At 46.8% G+C, this 23,273-nt stretch overlaps 1 protein-coding gene across 3 annotated transcripts in view; it reads left to right on the top strand.

The window, feature by feature from the left end:
• CCDC194 (coiled-coil domain containing 194) overlaps nt 1–23,273 on the top strand; it is a 50,827-nt gene that overhangs the window by 15,853 nt on the left and 11,701 nt on the right. Inside the window, exons 2-4 of one of the 3 annotated variants that reach the window (XM_085639956.1) lie at nt 7,280–7,376; nt 10,830–10,983; nt 15,112–15,235. In XM_085639956.1, coding sequence (XP_085496082.1) covers nt 7,280–7,376; nt 10,830–10,983; nt 15,112–15,235 — 375 coding nt within the window. Of the gene's footprint in view, nt 1–7,279; nt 7,377–10,829; nt 10,984–15,111; nt 15,254–23,273 lie in introns of those variants that run through there. The other 2 variants (XM_085639957.1, XM_085639958.1) reach the window with 2 other exon arrangements.

Raw genomic sequence — 23,273 nt, 5'->3', positions numbered from 1 at the left:
TGGCCCCTTGTAATGCTGCAGATGCCGGATTTGGGGCGGCCCTGCCATCTCCTACATATCCTGAAGACCACCAACACTTAAGGTATGTGTATGAAAGGCATTGTTTTATTTTGTAATTTTTATCCTCTTAAAGCTGTTAGGTCTCTATGACATAGTACTACAATAATAACTATATGCATGCTTATTTTACAGTTATTCCTTTTCTAAAGTTTTTAACAAATTCCAGAACTGCCTTATAAAATACAAACAAAATCCATAGCTACTTACATTAAGTACAGAGTTTGTTTCTTCAGCGTGGCTGTTTCCCCTCTGCGCCATGTTAACTCTGTAGTCTTCTGCCAAAGTCTGTTTACCCGCAAAGATACAATTAGGTGCTCCAACAAATTTTAGAGTGCAAGTGTAGTTAAGTCCCTATTTCAATTTTTTCTCTGCACACTCCCAAGGTGTAAAAGTGCGCCTTAAAAAATGTCATGCTTTCACCGACCTACCCCTGTCTAAGAACATCATGACTGTGCATATTTCCAGACCCTCTGCGCCACTTTTTCAAGACTCCCATGCTTATCAGTACATGCTACCTCTCCCCCCACGTAGAAGCCTCGTCGTGTCCTAGATAGGCGGGAAACTCATGGAAAAAGAGTTTACGTGTTGCATTTCAATGGTCTTCTCTGCACACTCCAAAGGTGTAAAATGCGCGCCTTACAAATGTCATACTTTTACCGACCTCTCACGCACTGTCCCATCTAGGAACATCACGACTGTGCATATTACAAGGCCCTCGGCGCCACTTTTTACAAGACTCCCATGTTTATCAGTCCCTGACACCTCGTTCCCCACGTCGAAGCCTCTTTGTGTCTTAGCACTCTTTTAAGGCGGTTTTTTATACTAAGCGGTGAAATTGTTACATCAGCAAACTTGCTAACCACACTCCCACGTAGAAAGAAGCCATAGTTTCATAACATCTGTTTATTTAATTGTATTCACTTTTCATAACTAGTGTCACTTTACAGCAAAGACTTTTAAAATAAGACGGTAAAAATGTTGCACCAACAACTTATGTTTTACAAAATTGTCATACTTATCAACCCCGACACCTCACCCCCACATAGAAAGAAGTCATAGTTTCATAGCATCTGTTTATTTTATTTTATTTACTTTTCATAACTAGTGTCACTTTACAGCAAAGACTTTTAAAATTAGGCAGTGAAAAATGTTGCACCAACAACTTATGTTTTACAAAATTGTCATACTTATCAACCCCTTCAAGCCACGGTGACTTAACATTTATTTATTTATTTATTCATAACTAGTGTCACTTTTAAAATTAGGCGGTAAAATTGTTGCGCCAACAAACTTACAGTCTAGCTTCCGCCTCTTGTGGGGGCATTGGACTTCCTGCCTCTGCCTGACTGTGGCTAGGCCCTGCACCACAGTCTACCACTTAGGAACTCCATATGCATTAGGCACGCCTCCTAGGGGGCCTGGTCTACCTCCAAAAAGACCCCCGCACTACTCAAGGGCTCCCATTCCACAGATGCATCTTGTCACTGCTGAAGCAAAACCAACCTACAGCGGCAACTACCCCTGAACATGACCAGACATGTCCCGGCTTGCCCCAACCAACATGGCGCACACAGGTAAGTCTCTGCTTACGCATCCCATAACCCTAAACAACCCCTACTATGCCCTATTGGGGTGGCTTACACATGGTAGGCGCTGAAAATGTTACATCAGCAAACTTACATTTTAGTGTGCCTCCTCTTGTGGAGCAGTGTTTCATCCCGCTCTTTCTGGGGTGCAGCAGCATTTGTTTACCCTGTTATATCACCGTGACTGGTTGGTTTGCCGCCTCTTATGTGGAACTTGCTCCATCCAACCCTATCCGGGCTGTGACAGCACCCTTCACCGTTCCAAAACGATGCATGGTCATGTTACCAAACCCAGACGCATGCTTTACAAGATTGCCATGTTTATCAGCCCTGACACCCCACTCCCACGTAGAGAGAAGCCGCAGTTGTATAAACAGGTCTTATTTATATATTTATTTCATAACTAGTATCATTTTACATCAGAGACTTTAAAACTATGTGGTGCATACTGTTGCATCAGCAAACTCACGGTCTAGGGTTGCGACATCACACATACCAGGTCCATGGCTTGACTTAACATTTATTTATTTTTATTTATTTATTTATTTTCATAATTACTGTCATTTTACATCAGAGACTTTTTTAAAAATAGGCGGTAAAATTACAGCACCAGCAAACTCGCAGTCTAGCTTCCCGCCTCTTGTGGGGACTTTGGAATTCCCGCCCTTGGCTGATTTTTATTTATTTATTTATTCATAACTACTGTCATTTTACATCAGAGACTTTTTAAAATTAGGCGGCAAAGTTACTGTACCTATAAAGTAGCCGTCTAGCTTCCCGCCTCCTGTAGGGGCATTGGCATTCCCGCCCTTGGCTGGTTTTTATTTTTTTTTTTTTTTATTTATTTATTATTACATTTTTTTTCATAACTACTGGCATTTTACATCAGACTTTTTTAAATTAGGCGGCAAAAATTACTGAATCAGGAAACTGGCAGTCTAGCTTCCTGCCTCCTGTGGGGACATTGGAAATCCAGTGCTTGGCTGGCTGTGGCTACGCCCTGGTCTGCCAATTAGGAACCCTTATGCATTAGGCACGCCTCCTTGGGGGCTTGGTCTACCCCCCCCACCCCCCCAAAAAAAAGAGCCAGCACCACTCTAGGACTCCCATTCCACAAATGAACATTGCCACTGCTCAAGCAACACCAACCTACAGCCGCAACCACCCGCTGAACATGCCCGGACATGCCCCTGATTGCCCAACCAACATGGCGCACACAAGTAAGTCTCTGCTCAACCAACCCATAACCCTAAACACCCCTTGTAGGCCCTGATGGGTGGCTTTCAGATAGCCCCCAGCCACCCCCCTGACCCCATTCTACGCCTATGACACACCTACACCGCTGCCATTTCACAGGTAGGGGGCGCACACAGACTACACCTGCTCCACTTCAGGGGCTGCACTTCCGGGGCCCGAACTTCCGGGGCCCGAACTCCCGGGGCCCAAACTTCCGGGGCCCGGAACTTCCGGGGGCGGGACTTCTGGGGGCGGGTCTTCCGGGGGCGGGTCTTCCGGGGGCGGGACTTTCGGCTCCTACGTCACTTTCGGGGGGCGTTCCCACCTGTCAAAAAATGAATGGTGACGAAAGGTATCACGGTATACTACTAAGGTTTCCAGATCTCAAATGCGATGAGCCGATTGGCACATTTGTCGCTCGAACCAACCAAGGTGGTTCTTGCTCCTGAGATCTGCTGCCCCTCAACCCTTGCAAGTTTCCCAGGTCCATGTGGGATGTATGACGTTACAACGCATGCTGTTACAACGCATGCTGTTACAACGAAAGTTTTACAACGCGAGTGCATTGACAACGCAGGACATTACAACGCAAGTCTTTACATCGACTTGCACTAGATGGCGTGCTAACATTAAAAAAGTGTAATTTACTATTCCAACTCCAGTCCACGTAACAGTAGGGAAGGTGTTGGGATAGTAAACTACACTATTTTTAATGTTAGAACGCCATCTAGTGCAAGTCGATGTAAAGACTTGCGTTGTAATGTCCTGCGTTGTCAATGCACTCGCGTTGTAACAGTTTTGTTGTAATGGTAGTGCGTTGTAAAAGTTGCGTTCTAAAGGTTGTTCACCGTCCATGTGTGATGCGCTGCTCCAGGCCAGCTTTTTTCTTTGCATGCTGGGTCTTCTAGTTGTTTATTCCATGAGGACTACAAGTCCCAGGGTTCAAAGAACAAGCCTGGACTGGAGCAGCACATCATGCATGGGCCTGGGAAACTTGTCAGCTATGTCCCCTGCCCCCAAGTGCCTACTGCCCCAGACAGCTCATCAGTGTGCCACCACCAAGCCGCCCACAATCCCGGCCATGCCCCCCTGCCTCGGCGTCAGTGCCTTGCGCCGGCCACGCTCTGGCCTCAAGAAGCCACACACCACGGTCCTCCTACCGAGTAATTGTTGTTTTTCAGACACGGCTTCCGGTCGCCCGCTGAGGGAGCCTGAGATTGTGACCGGAAGGACTGCGTCTGCTTCCTCTCGGGTCCGACTGTGACCAGCGATAGTAGTCAGAGGTGGATGACAGAGAGGAGATGGGGCAGAGTCAGTCACACGTCAGGGGCCAGTACGTGCCTCTGTGAAGGCCTTGGATTCTGAATAGCCTGAATTGGGCTGTGACAAAAAATAGGACCGAGCACCAGATTCCAAGTGCCCCCTTAGCCAATCAGCAAGCTCATATACAAATCCAGCCACTTGTAAACATGTAGCGATATGCTTTATAGGTGTTTAGCAAAGTACTAAAGACTTGGTGGATTTGACCTTGCTGCAGGCAATGTGGGTGGTAATATCACTGAAATCAACAGTAAAAAGCATTGGCAAAGCCAACAGTTCTCCCCGTTAGGACCTATGGAATTGGCCAATGGTTCTAGCCAGGCCACATAAAATCCATGATGCTGAGCAGTATGACTTTAAAAACAAAAACAAAAAAACAGTCTACAATGTGACTTCCCCATCATCTTGTAGGTGCACTCAGGCAGCTTGGGCGTGCCTACTAAATGGTGTGAACCTTTTTTCCATTTTGTTTGTTGATCCGAGTTGGATTGGTAAACAGAAACAAAAAAATAAAAGCAGGGCGGAAGGTAGAAGCCACACACAGGGTGGCAGCAATGCGGAGGCAGGGAGTGGGGGGACAAGCAACACAGAGGCAGGCAGGGAGGGGGTTCTACCAGCAAAATAGATGTGCCCGCTTTCTGCGCCAGTGCAGCTTTTAAGCAGTGCTGTCCTGGGTGTAGCCAACAAAAGGGTAAAACAGCAGTGGTGAGGGGCTAGAAGTTGTTTTTAACCTTTCAACAGACCTGTACGCAGGTGACTAGAAACGCTAGCACTTCTGAGCTGGTCCCAGCCTTAAGGCGCTTACATCTCACCTGGAAGTGGCCGGTCATGAACTGGTTGCGGGATGGGTGCGGATCAACTGCACGTGGAAGCTGCTCATCCAGGCTTCCTCGGTGGAGAGGTTGTCCAGGTGAGTCGTGAAGACCCATGTCGTACCAGGCCAAGTCGTGCGGATGGGGGAAGCAATATGGTAGGGAATTAAGTAACATGGAGGTTGAGCGGGTAGGGCCTGAAGCACAACTGAGAGAGGGCAGGGGTGAGGCAACATGGGGGGGGGTGGTAAAGTTACACGGAGAACGAACCAAAATGGTGGGTGAGGGCGAAGCAACACAGAGCACAAGTACACAAGGGAGACTGCTGGAAAAGACACCCACTGTAGTTGAGTGCTTAGACAAGAAGCAAAACATAGCCCTGATTAAGGGTACAGTAGCAGGACACAAGTACTTGGTCCATGCTCCGAGGGAGGGACAAACACAAGCCCATACATCCTAACAAATATTAAGCAAGCAAATGAGAGGGACAGTGGAGACAACAAATGGTAAGCAACAGGCAGGCTCTAAGCCCCTTGTAAATAAACAAAATGTCTTGCAAGAAACAGAGCATGCACTGTATCAGGGAAGACTTAACTACCGGACAAGCAGACCATGAAACAAGCCCACAACCAGCCCAAACAAATCCCACACATGGACCTGTTAGACCAGCTCTTAGGACACCGCCTGATCTACTTATGGGCCGGTCTGACTTGTATTTTTAAGTCCAGTAGAGGTCGGTAAGCCAAGGAATACATGGAAAGGGCGAAGCCAGAGCCGAGCCAGTAGTTCCCTGACGAGCGTGAAGAGGGGCATCAGTCTCCCATATCTAAAAGAACTTTGTTAGAGATGAGCCGGATAGGCCCCTGAAGATTTGAATAATTGAGGGCCCCCTTTGCTGAAGGAACCACAGGGGAATGGGAAGCACCCCTGCTTTTAACTCTTCCTACTGCTTCCTTTCTTTTCAACTCTCCCTTGCTTTCCTTCAATTTCCCTTCCTGCAACTCTCTCTTATCCTCTACTTCTGTCCTTTGTCTTGGTTTCTCCACCCTGCTCTGTGCTTCCCGGTTCAACGGGAATGCCTCCAGCCAGCCTCCCTTGCATATTTGGTTGCTGAGTATCTCCTTTTAAGCCGCACCTGCATTTTTCTGTTGCACTTTCTTCTCCTAGCCGCCTTGGGGGCAAGAGAGGAGGGGCTGGTGAGTGCCAGGTGAGCTCTATGCAGTTTATTGTGGAAACATTAATAACCACTGGAGTGGCCAGCCACCCCAGCCAATCCCTCTGCTGATGCACCTGGGGGGTATGGAGCCTGACGTGATATCGCACAAGAGGGATGAAGGTGATGCTGAAGCTACAGCATCTTGGCTTGGCTCTCTTTTGGCTCGAGAGTGCCAGATGATCTCATGCCATGCCAGAGCCGGGCATCTGGCTCAAGCCAGGATCAAGTCTTCAGTGGCTTCCCCACCTCTAACATGAAGCCCAAGATAGGACACGGGAACGTTGCACCCAAGAACAGTAGAAACCTCAAGGGCAGAAGGGAAGTCCAACTCAGGGTGGCATGTTCCCATTAGCCGTAGCTTGTAGATCAGGAACAGCTCTCCCGATGTGAAACAGATGCTCAGAATGCACTGCACTATAAAGGCAGACACCCAATCACCTAGGCAGTTCAGGAGGGCGCAAGAGCCGTTGCCTCGACTCAACCCCAATGCCTTGGATGACACAGGTTAGTCGGATAGTTTTAATACCCCGAGCCACATTATAGGGAGGAGTCTCATCTTACAACCAGTCTAACCACACTTACTAGAGCCAGGTGTAGGTTGACTACCTATACAGATCCTCCGTTGAGTAAACCACAATCGTAGAGCTAAGTCCATGAGAGCGTAAAACTCCAAAAGGTTAGGCAACTGGTGATCTCTGTGCTCCACAAGAACCCTATAACATAACACGTCTCATGCTTATCCATAGCGTGACGGACGAGAGCACATCTAGACGGATACAGCTCTACAACAAGGACTCACAGATACTACTTGTTGGGGGAATCTGAGGCGTAACATGAGGGTGAGAAATGTGAAACTCGGCCTACGTGGAATTCCACAAGACATGGGCTATACAAATTTTTCTGAAAATGTGTAGATCTGCCACAAAGAGTCTATAGACCGTGACTCTCCTAGTTAATGGGAGCTTTCAAAGCATCACTTGGGTCCTGCTCACACCTCACCTTGTAGGACCTCCAATCCTAAAATCTCCATCCATCTTGTCTCTCAATAGGATGTGCTACGGAGGAACCTAACCGCCCTGGAAAATGCCACGGCTGCCGCACTGACGGAATACACTGACGCGGAAACAAGAAATGAGGTCTTACAAGGTGAGTAAAACCAACTTTCCATGAGTGTGGAGCAGACCTTGTGGGAGAGAAGGGTACAACCAGTGTCCTCACGGTCTTGAGTACGGGTGGGTACTGGTGTCACTCAAATCCTTTACTGGTTTTGAATCAATCACACCCAACAAACAATCCTGCAGTGGTTCCCCTCACTAGTGTCTGTGTCGCTGGCGCCCTATCCTGCGTGCGCCCTTCTGGTGCTTGCTGCTTTAGGTCTTACCTACAGACAGCATTTAGAAGCTTACGAAAGACATCTTGTTGGCCAGTCCTGAAAAGTATGGTGCCTTAGAGCCCGCCCATTACAATTGGTTGGCTTCATTGTCACTCTCTTGTGTTTGCTTCTTACTCTACAGCTGGCCATCCTCTTCCTGTGTTTGTCCCTCCCCTGGAGCTGTGCTTCATAACCATCCTTTTGATTGGCTGACTTGTTTTCTTCTACTTCTCACACTTGGGACTACTTTATTCTCTATCTTTATGCACTCCAAGAGAGTGCATTTGTTTTCTTGCTCTCTCTCGTGTGCTGCTAACTCCCAAATACCGACACCCCATTTTCTGTCACCTGTTGCTCTCTCCTCCCTCCACTTGCTCTGTCTCATGAGCTGTTTTTTGTTCCACACCTGCCCCCCTTATCCCATGTGCTCCGTGTTTCTCCCCACTTCCTCCCTCTGTGCATTGCTTCTGCCTCCATAGCTATAATAAAAAAATACAAGCATTGGCATAGCCAATAGGTCTTGCCTTTGGGACCCTATAAGTGTTTAGCCATGCAACAGTTGCATAACTAAACACTTATAAGGTCCCAAAAGCTAGACCTATTGGCTCTGCCAATGCTTGTTTTAACTGCTGCAATCTATTGAAGCCTCACGGAGAACATCAAAGCGGCCGCGCAGCCGCGAAAGTGATCGCGATCGTGATCAAACATCAAAGCGGTCGTGGGGCCGCGAAAGTGAAAGTAATAGCGGTAAAGCACGATGCGCACGCCCGCGCAAATGCACTGTAGGTCTAGGCTGGCCTGGTAGCACTTTTTGGAGCCCTCACAAAATGTCTTGCCAGACCAGTGCATGCGCTGGGTCAGGCGAGACCTAAAAAACACTATTCTAAGCCCACAACCCCCAGCCTCAAGATTGTTGCTTCCCTCGCCTGCTCCGCGACTTCCAAACCCCTCACGGTCCTTAAAAGCAATTATATTAATCTCCTTGGAGGGCCCAGCAGCATTTTGATGTTGTGCTGATCCAGTTTTAAAGAAGTGTTTTTGAGTAGGTGAAAAATATTTTTTATACCTCTACAATTGGCGTCGATCATCTTGGTTTAGTAAATAAAAAAATAATAAAGAAAACAGCGCCGGCATCATTCAGTAGAAGTGCGGCCGCCTCCAGCGCCACGGCACATATGCGGCTCATGCATGAACCACGGCATCAGATCTTTTTTCTATTCTTTTTTTTCCAATGCAGCACAGCATTGGCATAAAGCACTGGAAAAGACAATAAGTCAAAAAGGTGAGACCTATCAGGTTTACCAATGCTTGTTTTTCTCTGGGAGCATTTGCCACAAGGCTCTGCGTCAGGTCACCGGAAAGGATGTCATCATAGAAGAAGCTTATTAAGACCCGGGAAATGTCATTTATGCCACCATAAACTTGGACGCTTCTGCACTTCTTGTTACGATTGTTAAGTGTAATGCCTGAGATTACGCCATTACGCCATGTCATGTAATTGAGAGTTTGATCAGGTAAAAATCCTACATCAGGAACGTGGGAAGAACAGGAAAGAACTACACACACGCAGCTACTGCTGGCATTACACACGATCTTGCGGTTTCATTTAGCATTTTAAAATGTCTTTGCACCGAAAAGGGTCTCGAGGACATATTTCGTACAAAAAATGAGTGCAAAAGCCAAAACCAGCATCTCCTTTCATAAAGCACAATTGTGTGTAATTTTTAGAGCTTTTTATACAATATACACAAAAATTACACCTAGGCCTCTTATTTTTAAAATTCTACTTCAGCCGTGGAAACCATGATTGTTGTGCGTTGTAATCAGCAGTTTCATTCTAGCGAGTGTGTCTCATGCAGGGGGGGTTCGGTCTTAACTTTACTGACGCTGCAGATGAGGAAGTAACAGCGGGACAGTGCTCCGTCGTGGTAGGTGCTGCTGCTGGAGTCATAGTGTGTTAATAGCGTAGGTAGGTTGCGGTGTGGGCTCCTACACATCTGTTACTCATCCAATGCTGATTCACTAACAAACTGCAGATCATACTTACTCAGTCCATGAACATTACGCCTGTGGCTGTGTTCACATTGCATTTTCTTGACCGCTCATTGGCTGCTAGCCATCCGAACGCTACTCGCCCAAGGGGTCGCGGTGTGGTAGCATTTTCCTGTTTGATATTGAGATAGAGTCCGGGCAGATTTAACACTAGACTTAGCTTTCGCTGTCCTACTATGGTTTACCTACTGTCAGCCTCATGCATCAAGCCAAAATCCAGTCGGAAAAATACCGATTCGCTAATAGCTCCCGGTATTGAGTTAAAAATACCCAATCCCAATGCATCAACCCAAAAGCAAAAATCGCTATTTAAGGAATCCTTAAATAGCGATTCCTTAAATAGCGATAGCATTTAAGGAATCCCAAATTGAGATTCCTTAATTTAAGGAATCTCAATTTGGCATTCCAATGCATGAAAGTTAAAAAATTAGCGAATTCGCTAATAGGGGGAGCAAATTACCATGAAGATGAACTGCATGGTAATTTGCTAAAAGTTTGAAAAATGCACTTTTGTGCATTTTTCAAAGTTTCATGTTGCGCACACACATGCCCTTAGAGCATGTGTGTGTGCAACATATGTGCACATATCAATTTCAGGGGTGCAATAGGGTGTCATTTTGACACCCTTGCACCCTTGAAATTGCATGAGCAATTTGCGAGAACCTACTGGTACTCGCTATTTGCTCATGCAATCTCCAATTCATTCCTATGGGCCTGGAGGCCCATAGGAATGATTGGGATGGCATTCCTTAATTACTACTCGCAATTTGCTAGTAGCAATTAAGGAAAGTTAAGGAATCGCTATTTGAATAGCGATTCCTACATGCATAGCCTTTTGCTATTCCTTATTAGCGATTCCTTATTTTTCGTTAATAAGGAATCGCAAATGGCATTGTTGATGCATGTGCCCCTGTATTGGTTAAACTGTGCTCGCGTACAGTGGTGTAGTAGTATGTATTATGTGCAGTGCTTGTGTAGTGTAAATTGGGTTGGGCAGTGCTTCCACAATCTGCTCCTCGCTATAAACACCGCATATGCCATGGTCGCAGTGCAGATGTGATCCAGAGAAGTGTTTCCGCAGACCCCTGCATTACATTTAAATACTGCGTCGTGTGATTTACCTCGACAAGTGTACACCTCTTACTCTAGTTCCTTCTTTCTGTTCCCACCCACAGCTGACCTGGACAGGTGGAAGGCGCAGGCGGCTGAACTGACTGTGGAACTGGAGGGGGCGAGGTGGGACTACTACAACCTGACGCAGGGCCAGCAAGGCTTGGAGGGTCAACTGGGCGAGTGCCGGGGCCGAAACGGGCAACTTCAGGGTGCAATGTAAGAATGCAACCTTTACTTACTACTAATACTGCTTCACTACTACTGTGCCTCTGCTACAATTACTACTATCTTTACTACCACTGCTACTACTTTCACTCCTACAACAACATGACCCAGAGCCAGCAGGGCATGGTGGCCCAATTGGGCGAGTGTCGGGGCCGAAACAGACAACATCAGGATCTAATGTAAGAATGCAACCTTTACTTACTACTACTACTGCTTCCACTACTACTGTGCCTCTGCTACAATTACTACTATCTTTACTACCACTGCTACTACTATCACTCCTACAACAACATGACCCAGAGCCAGCAGGGCATGGTGGCCCAATTGGGCGAGTGTCGGGGCCGAAACAGACAACATCAGGATCTAATGTAAGAATGCAACCTTTACTTACTACTACTACTGCTTCCACTACTACTGCGCCTCTGCTACAACAATTACTCTCTTTGCTACCACTGCTACTACTCCTATAAGAATGTGACCCAGAGCCAGCAGGGTGAGGTGGGACAACAGGGCAAGTTCCGGGCCCGAAAAAGACAACTTCAGGAAGTAACTTGAAAATGAGATCTTTATTTACTTCTACTACGGCTGCTGCTACAGTTTCTTCTTCTTCTGGTGCTAGTACTGATATCGGTCTACTACCACTTACACTACCAACGGCACTTCTACAACGTGACTCGGAGCCAGCAGGGCCTGAAAGGCCAACTGGACGAGCGGCGGGCCGAAACGGACAACTTCAGGATGTAATGCGAGTATGCCCTCTTTATTTACTACTACTACTGCTTCCACTACTACTGCTCCTTCTGCTGCTACTTTTACTATATCTAGTACCACTGCTCCTACTTCAGCATCTCTAAATCATGATCATGACTCAGAGCTGGCAGCGCATGGAGGATAAACTGGACAAGTGCTGAGGCCGAAACAGACAACTTCAGGATGTATTGCGAGTATGCCCTCTTAATTTACTACTGCTACTGCTTCTACCACTACTGCTCCTGTGACAACTACTGCTATCTCTAGTACCACTGCTTCTACTATCAGCACTTCTACAACATGACTCATGGTCGGCAAGGATTTGGAGGATAAACTGGACGAGCGCTGGGGCCGAAACTGACAACTTAAGGATGTAATGTGAGTATGCACTCTTTATTTACTACTACTACTGCTTCCACTACTACTGCTCCTTCTGCTGCTACTATTACTACATCTAGTACCACTGCTTCTACTATCAGCACTTCTACAACGTAACTCAGAGTCGGCAGGGATTTGGACAAGCGCCGGGCCGAGACAGACAACATAAAGATGTAATGTGAGTATGCCATCTTTATTTACTACTACTACTGCTCCTCCGCTACGACTACTACTATCTCTAGTAGCACTGCTTCTACTATCAGCAATACTATAATGTGACCGCGGACCAGCAGGGTTTGGAGGGCTTACCAGATATGTGCCAGGGCCAAAACGGACAACTTCAGGATGTAATCGAAGACCGTGAATTTTAGTTACTACTACTTATTCATCTACTACTAGAGCTAGTACTGTCACCACTACTACACTGTAACCCAGAGCTGGCAAGCTTGGCGAGCCAACCAGGCGAGTGCCGTGGCGGGAAGGTCTAGATTCTGGATGTAATGTGGGACTGCAACCTTTATTTACTACTACTACTGCTACCACTAATATTAAAAGTAATACTATAACATCTACTGCTGCTTCTGCTACTACTACTACTATCTCCACTACCAGTGCTAGTACTAACACTACGGCTACTAGTGCTCTGGAGCCTCTAACTACTTCGATTAACATTACTGCAACCACTACTCCTGCTTCTTCTACCACAACTAGCAGTATTGCTACTACTATCACTATTGCTACTACCTCTACTATCGATTCTACCTCTAATCCTGCTATTACCACTACTAGCCGTAATACAACTATTATCACTATCGCTGCTACTACTACTCCCATCAATTCTACTACTAGTTTTGTTTCTACCACCACTACTGTAGCACTACGTCTACTACTGTCACTACTCCTCCTGCTGCTGTCCATCACTGTTACTACTACTGCCACTTTCCCCTGTACTAACCGCTACTGATAGCACTGTGGCTCTGCCAATTCTTATCAGTAGCATTAATACTACTTATTACTACTATCAGTACTTCTCCCTACTACTGCATTAAAGTATTAGCTCTACTTCTAACACAAATGTCTGAAGTACTAACAGTTCTACTAACTGAACTAGTAGCACTGCTAAAAGTAGTGCTACTACATGGGTCTTTCTAGTACTAGTGACATAAGTGCATGCTGGTCACGTGGTTTGATGAACAAGGGGCTTTACTGCGGTGATGCTTCGTAGGGGAGAGTTGGGCCTGCTGAGCGCGGCTCTGAGTGGTTGGTAGTTGTTTACTTCCCTGGAGTTGTGCCCTGGAAGGAGCCGTCTCTTTAAATTCTGAAAACTCGAGTCGGCGTATTTTGTTGAAACAGCGGCGCCCAGCGGCTGTGTTTGGAACTGAAGCCGCTCTACACGGGCAGGAAGACTGTTCAGGCTGGGCCCACGCCGGGCCCTAGTCTATGAAAAGTTGACTATGGTCAACAGGCGCAAAACTCTTGGGAAGAGACGGATTTGTGCGGGTGGTCTGGACACCGGAATAGAAGAATATAAAAAACAGAGGCAGAAGGCAGGGATGCTGGACATGAAGGGAGCAGGTGAGACATGAGGTGGCATCAAGACCAGGCAGCATTGTTGTTCATGAGATAGAGACAGGAATTGTAGGGGGTGGAAGAAAGAGGCGTGAGGTGGGGAAACCTCTATTACAATGCAGGCATTACAACGTAGAGCCTTTACTACGCAAGTCATTACAACGACTTGCTTTTAAGGAATGCAGTGTTGGACTGGTGTTGGATTTTATGTCCAACACTTCCCTACTGATACACCGACTGGGGTTGGAATAGTAATTTAAACTATTCCATAGTCCAGTGCTTCCCTAAAGCAAGTCGGTGTAGTGACTTGCGTTGTAATGGAACTTGTGGTAACGACACAGTCGTGGTATTGACTGTGTTGTTAAGCCGTGCGTGGTTTTGGCCTGCGTGGTAACAGATGCTATTCGTGAGGTGGAAACAAGACCAGGCAACCTCGGTGTTTATGAGATAGAGAGACAGGAAGTGTAGGGGGTGGAAGAAAGAGGTGTGAGGTGGAAACAAGACCAGGCAACCTCGGTGTTTATGAGATAGAGAGACAGGAAGTGTAGGGGTGGAAGAAAGAGGCGTGAGGTGGAATAAAGACCAGGCAGCCTCGGTATTCATAAGATAATGAGGCAGGGAGTGTAGGGGGTGGAAGAAAGAGACATGAGGTGGAATCAAGACCAGGCAGCCTCACTGTTCATGGGATAAAAGACAGGAGCAATAGAGAGGCATGAGGTGGAAACACGAGTGTACAGTCATGGCATTCGGCAGTGCAGATGTCAGGAGCTCCTAAGAGATACGTTGGGCTCAATTACTTTGTTTAAACAAATTATGCAGAGGAAGACATTCTATCCCGAATGTCGGCATACATTTTTTATCATTACAACCAGACAACAAGCGATTCAAAACCTTCGCTCTACCGTCACGCAAGTTGCACATTTCAGGAACTAGTTGGCCATCGCCCAGAATAGTACAGGATGTTGTAGCGCCTCATCTCATGGCTTCTCGGCACGGTTTCATGTTTCGGTGGGTGTACGTATAGCAGTGCCTGCTCATTACAAGTTGGCACACCAGGTGGGGTTGCTTAGAGGGGGCAGGCCACGTGGCCCCTTCAACCTCATCCATATCAGTGCGATCATGATGTCTTTTGTTCATCCAAAACAACAAACGTGAGAGTCTCTTCAGAAATGTAATTGTCTTTAATCGGATGAATGGCCGAGTTGGCCCCATCATAATATTATAATATGACCATCAAATTACATAAAGAGTTTTGCAGCGCATGCACGGATCTCTAAGGCTTCCTTTCGATCACCCTGCTGGCATCACACCCAGTATGCTGTTCCGTACTGGGCTGTATCAGAAGTTCGTCATCCGGGGTGGCTCCAGCTGAAATGTACTTTTTGGACTCTTTGTGACCAAACTCATGTTTATTCTCCCCAGGACGGAGTACGTGGCAGAGATCGAAAAACTGCACAGGCAGCTAAGCTCAGGCTCTGTGGGCGCTGGCAGGCAGTGCCCCTGGCAGCTGGTGGGGCTGATCGCATCCTCCATTCTCATAGTTAACGTAAGTTTTGAAGCGTAAGAATTGTCACTCGCCAGGAATTTTCAAAGATTCAAAGATCAAGGGTCTGTGCTTTGTCCTATAGCATAAAACTAGAGACTTTCACCTTTGCCTAACTCACTGCATGACATATGCCTAAAGTAGTGTTAATTCACTAAAACGGAATATTGTCGCTATCTAATTCGTACAGCACATGTGTAGGAGAGTAGGATCTGCACTTATGTTGCCCCCACTTTTTAGGTCGAGGACCGTCCGGTCTGCCGAAGGCAGAACCGGAAGTCGGAGATTTAATGTTTTGGAGAAGAGGGGCTTGCACCCGCCCCTCTTCTCCCCTCTTCTCCATTGGCTGGCCTCTTGAATGCTGGCCAGCCATTGGAGAAGAGCTTCGTCACTCCGAACAGGCCCCGTCCTTTTCGGATCCGGGGGCGTGTTTTTTGCTACTTTTCTGATTATCTCCTCCAGCCAATGGCAAGAGGAGAGAACAGAAAAACACGCCCCCGAATCCGGAAACGCCGCTGCCTTTCTCCGAGGCATTTCTGCTTCGCCTCGGAGAAAGGCGGTGGTGTCTTCCGGTGCCCTCGGCTTGTTCCTCTTTACTTGCGTGTGGTCACTCTTTAGCACAGCTCGTGTCAACAGGCTGCCATGTCCGCACTAATTGTTTCCATATTTCAGACCAAACGATGATTGATCTCTGTTTATATTGTAGCCGTCACAAGCATCCTTTCACGCGCACTCAGGTCAGATGTCACGGTGCAGGACTGGAGAGGAAACACGTTGGATTGTGTCACAACGTGGCTCGTGGTGTTCCTGTCTTTTGTTGTATTGTGCTATGTTACATTTGTGTAAAGTGGAACTGATCCATACGTGGCCTCCTGCCGCTTAGAGGCTAAAAGTCAGTCATAACAAAGTGTCCTTCTATGCACGTCATGCTCCCATACCACTGTAACCCGGTCTTCAAAATGGCGGTGATGAGAGAGATGGCAAGGCCAGGGCCTCACCAAGGGTAAGGTGTGCGCGCTCCACTCCTGCTCTGCTCACTCTCTTACAGCGTCCACCACCTCCTTGGACTCCGGCGCCGCTTTGCTTGCAAGCGCATTATTTGGCTTTGTGCACAAGACATGAGCTCTGATTAAAGACATACAGAGGAAGCTTGGGTGCGATGGTGCAAGTGAAGCTGCACAAGGAGAGCACGTGCAGGGAATCAGTGAGATACCTCAGCGAAATAAAGCATCTCTTGGGGAGATCTATGTGTAACTGAAGGTCACAGGTCAGAGTCCCAGTGCATACACTCAAACTTTCATCCTTCTAGGGTCGATTAAACGAGTACCATCCAAGCAGGTAATAATTGACACCTGCTATCAGCAAAAAGAGACCGAAGCATGCGCAGGAATTAGCTACATAAGTGTAGCAGCTGTTAATCACAGTGCTCCACAAACAGAGACTTCGCGGCGCTGTAGAAAAACGCAGGGATGGGGACTGCTCAGCCCAAGGTCACAGTGGTATTCGAGGCTCTCCTAATTAGCAGCTCCGTGTAGCTGCCCCTGGCTGCTCTCGGTAAAGACGGACAGGTCAAAGCCGTGAGCCTGCATCTCTGGCAGCCAAGCGCTGGCACGGCGGGGGCCTGTGCGCAGGGCAGATAAGGGATTCCTTGGCTCTGAAGATGCTCTGGGAGGCAGAGATGCCCCTCACAGCAGCTCCCGTGTCTTGTAGGAGCTCACCTCGGTTTATCTCTCATCCGCAGAAGGCAGCCCGCGGAGCAGCCGGCGCGGGTCTTCTGTGCGTAAACAACGCATCCCCTGCTCATCTTAGGGCAGGGGACAGTCAGTCATAACCACTTTAATCGATTAATTAAAATCATAAAAGTACATCACAATAATTCATACACATAAAAACATTACAAAATACAGTATAAAATAGATCACATAGGGGTCGACCAAGCCAATAAATGTGCCCCTAACAACAGTATACAAACTGAGCATCAAGTTTTTTCCTTATCCTTACCGCAGTTACCAAAAAGTTAGCAATATTAAAAATTATCCATGGGGAGTCAAGTAATTGAAGGTACATCAGTGCTGGTTTTACTTGGTAAAAACCTCTCCCTTGTAACAAAGGTAAAATATACTTTGTTCTAATTACTGTATGATGGTTACAGAATAGGATAAAGTGCGCAGTGTCTTGAATTGAACTGTCGTCGCAATTACACAAAGCGGCATCTTCTGGTTTGCACCAACCTTGAAAGCTACCTAAATTAAAATGTATTAGGTTAAAACGGAATCTTGTCAGCAACCAGCGGTGAAAATGATTCGAGACTATCTTGAGATAAGGCTCAGTCTGGGGGAAAGTTATTAATAAAAAATGGGCCCTTACTGATACTTTATTGAGTTCCTCCCCCTCCCGCTCTAAAGACCTTAGAATCAAGAATTGGGCTTTAATCTGCTTAACATCCCCCTTAACAATTGTTTCTGGGTTGTCATAGAGCTCAGGGCGCCCTAAATTGTAAAATGTTTTCTTAATATACAGGAGCCACGGAATATCTAGAGCTCTATCTAGACCCATACAGTCTTTTAAAATCAGTCGATTCAGAGAGAGTTCAGGGTTCAGCCATATTTTCAACCAGAATACCAGAGGGGCCAGACTAATACGGTCAGAAACATAGTCCATTCCCAATTCTTAATGTATTGAAAAGGTCGGGGAGGACTGGGGGACGGAGAGGATAGAGCAAAAAAATGTATTTTCTACGGTTTGTACGCCCTCTGCTTTTTTGTACCCCCAGATGGCAGCTCCGTAGGTCGCTAAGGCCAGACATTTCGCCCTGTAGATGGCAAGAACTGCCTCACATGGTTTGCCACCCAACCGTCGAGCAAAACTTAATATAGCTGAGGAGGCTCTACCTACGCTATTCTTCTTAGCTAAAAGCTGAGGGGTCCATGAGCACCTATCATCAAACAGGACCCCCAGGTATGTAAATACCTTTACCTTTGTAACCTCAACTCCATTGCAATAAAAGATTTTTCCTCTGTTTTTACACATACCCAGGGACATAACATGTGACTTAGTGCTATTTACCACTAAATCCAAAGAGTTCATGAACTCCCCAAAGGAGTTCAGTAGTCGCTGCAAACCCAGAGGGGTACGGGCCAATAACACGGAATCATCCGCGTACAGGAGAACAGGTAGACCACTGTTCCCTATACGCGGAGTGTCCAGGCAGGCCTTACCTAGGGTAATATCTAATCTATTGATATATAAAGTGAAGAGTATGGGGGCAAGAATGCAACCCTGGCGAACCCCTCTAGATGATTTAAAGTGTTGTGTGCATTTCCCCTCATGAGACACCCTTATAGCAGCATGTAAGTCTTGGTGCAAATTCGCAAGAAAAAGGACTAAGCAGGGATCAATCCCCATTTCCAATAGGATCGTCCACAGCTTTGATCTGTTAACCAGATCAAAAGCTGTGGACAGATCCATAAATGCCAAATATATGGGACCTTTAATTGATTTAGTGTACTTGTTGATTAGCATGTACAAATTAAGACATTGGTCCATGGTGCCTCTACCAGATCTAAAACCATATTGGGCCTCTGATAAAATCCCCCTCTCCGATACCCAGTCTGAAATTTTGTGCAAAATCACTTTGCCCAGGATTTTCACCGCTGAGTCAATTAGCGAGATGGGCCGGTAACATCTCGGGTCCCCCCTCTCTCCCTTCTTAAAAACCGGTATAATGATCGATTTGGACCAGGACTCCGGGAACCCATTCACCACACTAGCATTAAAAACGTTGGTTAAGATGATACTCCAGAGCTCGGTGTCACCTTTGTAAAGATCCAAAGGGACACCGTCTGGTCCTGGGGCTTTATTTGAGGCCGAATCTTTTATAGCCTTACAAACTTCATGTTTATCAAAGGTTAGGTGGTTAATGGTGGACGGTGTTTCAGAGGCCTCAGGGTTGACCAAGGTTATATTACTAGCATAAATTTGTTCAAAGTGCGCCAGCCACTCCTCCTCTGGGATATTTATATCCAATGGGGCATTTTCTTCTCCTGTTAGGAGTGAGCTATTCACAATGTTCCAAAACTTGGCACTATCCTTGAGGACCTCTACCGAGATTAGGGCTTCCCAGGCCTCTTTCTTAAGTTCGTTTTTACGCCTCTGGGTAGTTAGTTTATAATTTTACCTTAGGTTAGAGATTAGGGCCTTATCCCGATGTTGTTTTTTCAACGTAATTAATAAGGTTTGATGGGCCCTAGAACAGCTGGAATCAAACCACTTTTTCCCCTGTGATGGGCGCGGTTTGCTGGTAATAGTAAGGTCAGAAGCAACCTGAGAACAGATGGAGTCATAAGCAGAGATAATTTCTCCCCCCATAGAGGAGGGGTCCAGACACTTCCCAAACGCAAGACTGTTGTTTACCAGTACATTTTCCATAAAATCCTCTGGGACTACTTTGGCCCATTTTAATTTCCTTCCATGATCACAGGAAACTAACGTAACAAGTGGAGGTGGGCCAGGGTTACATCCTTGGGACAAAAACCCTTATCTAAAACTAGAATTACAGGGTTATGATCACTAAATGGGGACCGGAAAACAAAATCCCTAAAGACCCACCTTAAAAGAGCTGGAGATAAGAAAATATAAATCGATAATTGATTCACTTTCCCCCGCTTCAAACGTCGCAACCCGTTGACTCTTGGATAAAAGACAGGGCTCATACAGATCCGCTGATTGAAGAAGCTCTTCGAGGGCTTCACCCTTAATAGAGTGTTCAAAGTGAGGGGATACAGCGTGCGGGGGGCCATGTAAATCAACAATCATACAGTTATCCACACAAAGATGAATATTAAAATCACCCATAAAAACAATTTGTACCAAAGTGGTCTGACGTGTCCTATAAGATTCCAGGAAATGTAATAAAAAACTAAGATTCGCGTTCACAGGAGCACAATCCTCAGCATTATAAAAGGTAATAAACAACATTTTGGGTTGCGACTCTAATGTACATTCCAATATTTGACAGTTAAGGGAGTTCGTGTCTAGCTGGATGATCTTGGCCTTTAATTTTATGGAGCAAAGGAATAGCAGGCCACCCTTAGCTCTTCCTGCGGGCGATGAAAATGCAGGGAGAAAAAAAGATTTAAAACCATCGAGCCACAGGATATTTTCCCTAGCCCACGTCTCTTGTAGGGCTATAATGTCAAAAGAAGAAACAAATTTTAACCAATTTGCATCTTCTTGTTTAGACCGTAGGCCAGCTATGTTCCAACTCATTATTTTCACAAAGACACCAGAATCCTCAAAGTTAGTAGAGTCACCACCGGTGTTACTAAGTATGGGAACTGTGGAGGCTAGTCAGTCATTGACATCTAGTTGTGACAAGGGTAAAAACCTGTTAGATAAAGCGATGGTGTTAATGGGACTAGCTATCCTGTTGTTGCTGGGGTGACCCTGGAAAGGGGCTTTGATAAAGCGCCAAGGCTCGGGATCAGCACTAGGAACTGCACAACGGGGCACAACCAAAGGACGCACCGTTCGTGTTGGGGGACGGTGTCTCCCTCGGATCGAAGAAGAAGTAAGGGACTGTACCAAGTATGGACTATATGAGTACCTGGTGATGCCATTTGGGCTTTGTAATGCTCCAGCAGCATTCCAATTTTTCATAAATGAGGTACTCCGAGATATGCTTGATGACTATGCGATTGCTTACATTGACGATCTGTTGATCTTTTCGTCCTCTATGTCAGACCACGTTCTCCACGTGCGAAAGGTGTTGGAACGCCTTCGCGATAATCAGTTATACTGTAAATTGGAAAAATGCACCTTTCACACACAGGAGGTGCCGTTCTTAGGATTTGTTGTCTCCCCATGGGGCCTAGCTATGGACCCCGGTAAGGTCGCGGCGGTTCTCTCTTGGCCTGCACCCGGTTCAGTTAAAGAACTACAAAGCTTTCTGGGCTTTGCCAATTTCTATAGACGTTTTATACGAGACTTTTCGGAATTGGCAAGCCCCCTCACCGCTCTGTTGAAAAAAGGTGTTTTGTTCACCTGGTCTAGGGAAGCAGAGGATGCTTTTCAACGGCTACGACTGGCTTTCACGAGAGCTCCCGTCCTAAGGCATCCGGATCCGGCCTTGCCCTTTGTGGTAGAAGTGGATGCCTCCCAGGTGGCAGTGGGAGGTGTCCTTAGTCAGAAGGACCCTGTTTTAGGGCACTGCCACCCGGTAGCCTATTTCTCGCACAAATGCACACCTGCAGATTACAATTACGCAGTGGGGGAGAAGGAGCTCCTAGCGATAAAGAAGGCTTTTGAGGAATGGAGACAGTATCTTTTGGGTGCACGTTTCCCAACTACCGTGTACACAGACCATCGCAATCTCCAATACCTCAAATCCGCCAAGGCATTGTCAATGAGACAATTACGTTGGTCTCAATTCTTTGGGGAATATGACTTTACGATTCACTATAGGCCTGGAAGGAGGAATGGTAAAGGTGATGCCTTATCTCGCTTAGGTTTCACACAACCCGATGAACCTATAGAAACACCAAACATCATTCCCACAGACGCTATCTTAGGTGGGGTGTTCACGGAAGACGAGTTCTGCAAAAGGATTCGGCTAGCTCAAGCCTCAGACAAAATGAGGACGGTGGTAGGCACCCACGAGACGGTGACGAACGATGGGTATGTCTGCATTCAAGGCGGGGTGGTGTTACCTACACATGAGTTACAAGAACAAGTCTTGAAATGGTATCATACCCATCCTTTAGCGGGTCATCCAGGCATAAAGAAAACCATCCAGACGATACGTGAACGGTTTTGGTGGCCTAACATGTCAAAGGACATTGAAACTTATGTCAGGGTTTGTTCTACATGTGCCCAAACTAAAGTGTCCCACCAAAATCCTGTGGGTGTCCTCCTGCCATTGGTCTCCCCGCCAGGTCCCTGGCATACGGTATCCCTCGATTTCATAGTGGAGTTGCCCATTACTAAGAGAAGGAACAATACTGTCTTAGTAGTGGTGGATCTCTTCACGAAAACAGCTCACTTTGTCCCTCTAGAGGGTTTACCCACCGCCAGGGAATTAGCTTCAGTATTTTTGCATCACGTGGTGCGTCTGCATGGGTTCCCTTCTGTTCTGATTTCTGATAGGGGGGCCCAGTTTGTGTCCAGGTTCTGGAGGGGCTTATGTTCCTTGCTTCACATAGATGTCAGGTTATCTTCTAGCCATCACCCTCAGTCAGACGGGCAAACTGAGAGAGTTAACCAGTGTTTCGAGCAGTATATCAGAAACCAGGTACAACAATAGCCCACATTCCTCCATCAAGCACTCACCTTTCTTTTGTTCTGCGGGGTTTCATCCCAAGTTATTACCCTCCGGGTGTTCCCCAGACAGTCCTATTCCAGCAGCGGATCATTTGGTGCACAAACTTGTAAATCTGCACAAAGTAACTGTAGAGGCTCTTGACATGGCGAAAGTGCGTTACAAGGAGGGGGCGGATTTACATAGGAGATTAGAACCCATCTATACATCGGGGGATAAGGTGTGGCTTTCCACCAAACATTTGATGCTCAGTGGTTCACGCAAGTTCAATCCCAAATTTATAGGCCCCTACAGAGTCTTGAAGGTAATCAACCCAGTGGCATTGAAGTTAGACCTGCCTGCCTCCTTTAGGATTCACCCTGTTTTCCACGTCTCCTTAATTAAACCAGTTGAGTCGGGCACTTCGGTACCGAGACGGCCTGCGCCCCTTACCATTCAGGGGAGCGAGGAATATGAAGTGGAAACCATTGTGGATTCTCGTATGGTGGGGAAAACCCTCCAATACCTGTTGCACTGGAAGGGTTATGGAGTGGAGGAGCGTACATGGGAGCCGGCTAGCGCGGTGCACGCTCCTCGTCTGACTCGCCTTTTCCATCAGCGATATCCGGATAAACCCAAACTGTCGGGGGGACATTGTGGGGGGAGTGTGCTGTCATGCCCCGCGGTCCGCGACTCCCGACGCGGTAGTATTTAAGGATCTCGAGGCAAGGAAACGCGCTTAGCGTT

Source organism: Triturus cristatus, chromosome 12, assembly GCF_964204655.1.
Source record: "Triturus cristatus chromosome 12, aTriCri1.1, whole genome shotgun sequence".
In the NCBI taxonomy this organism is placed as follows: domain Eukaryota; kingdom Metazoa; phylum Chordata; class Amphibia; order Caudata; family Salamandridae; genus Triturus; species Triturus cristatus.
This window is presented reverse-complemented; position numbering and strand designations above follow the sequence as displayed.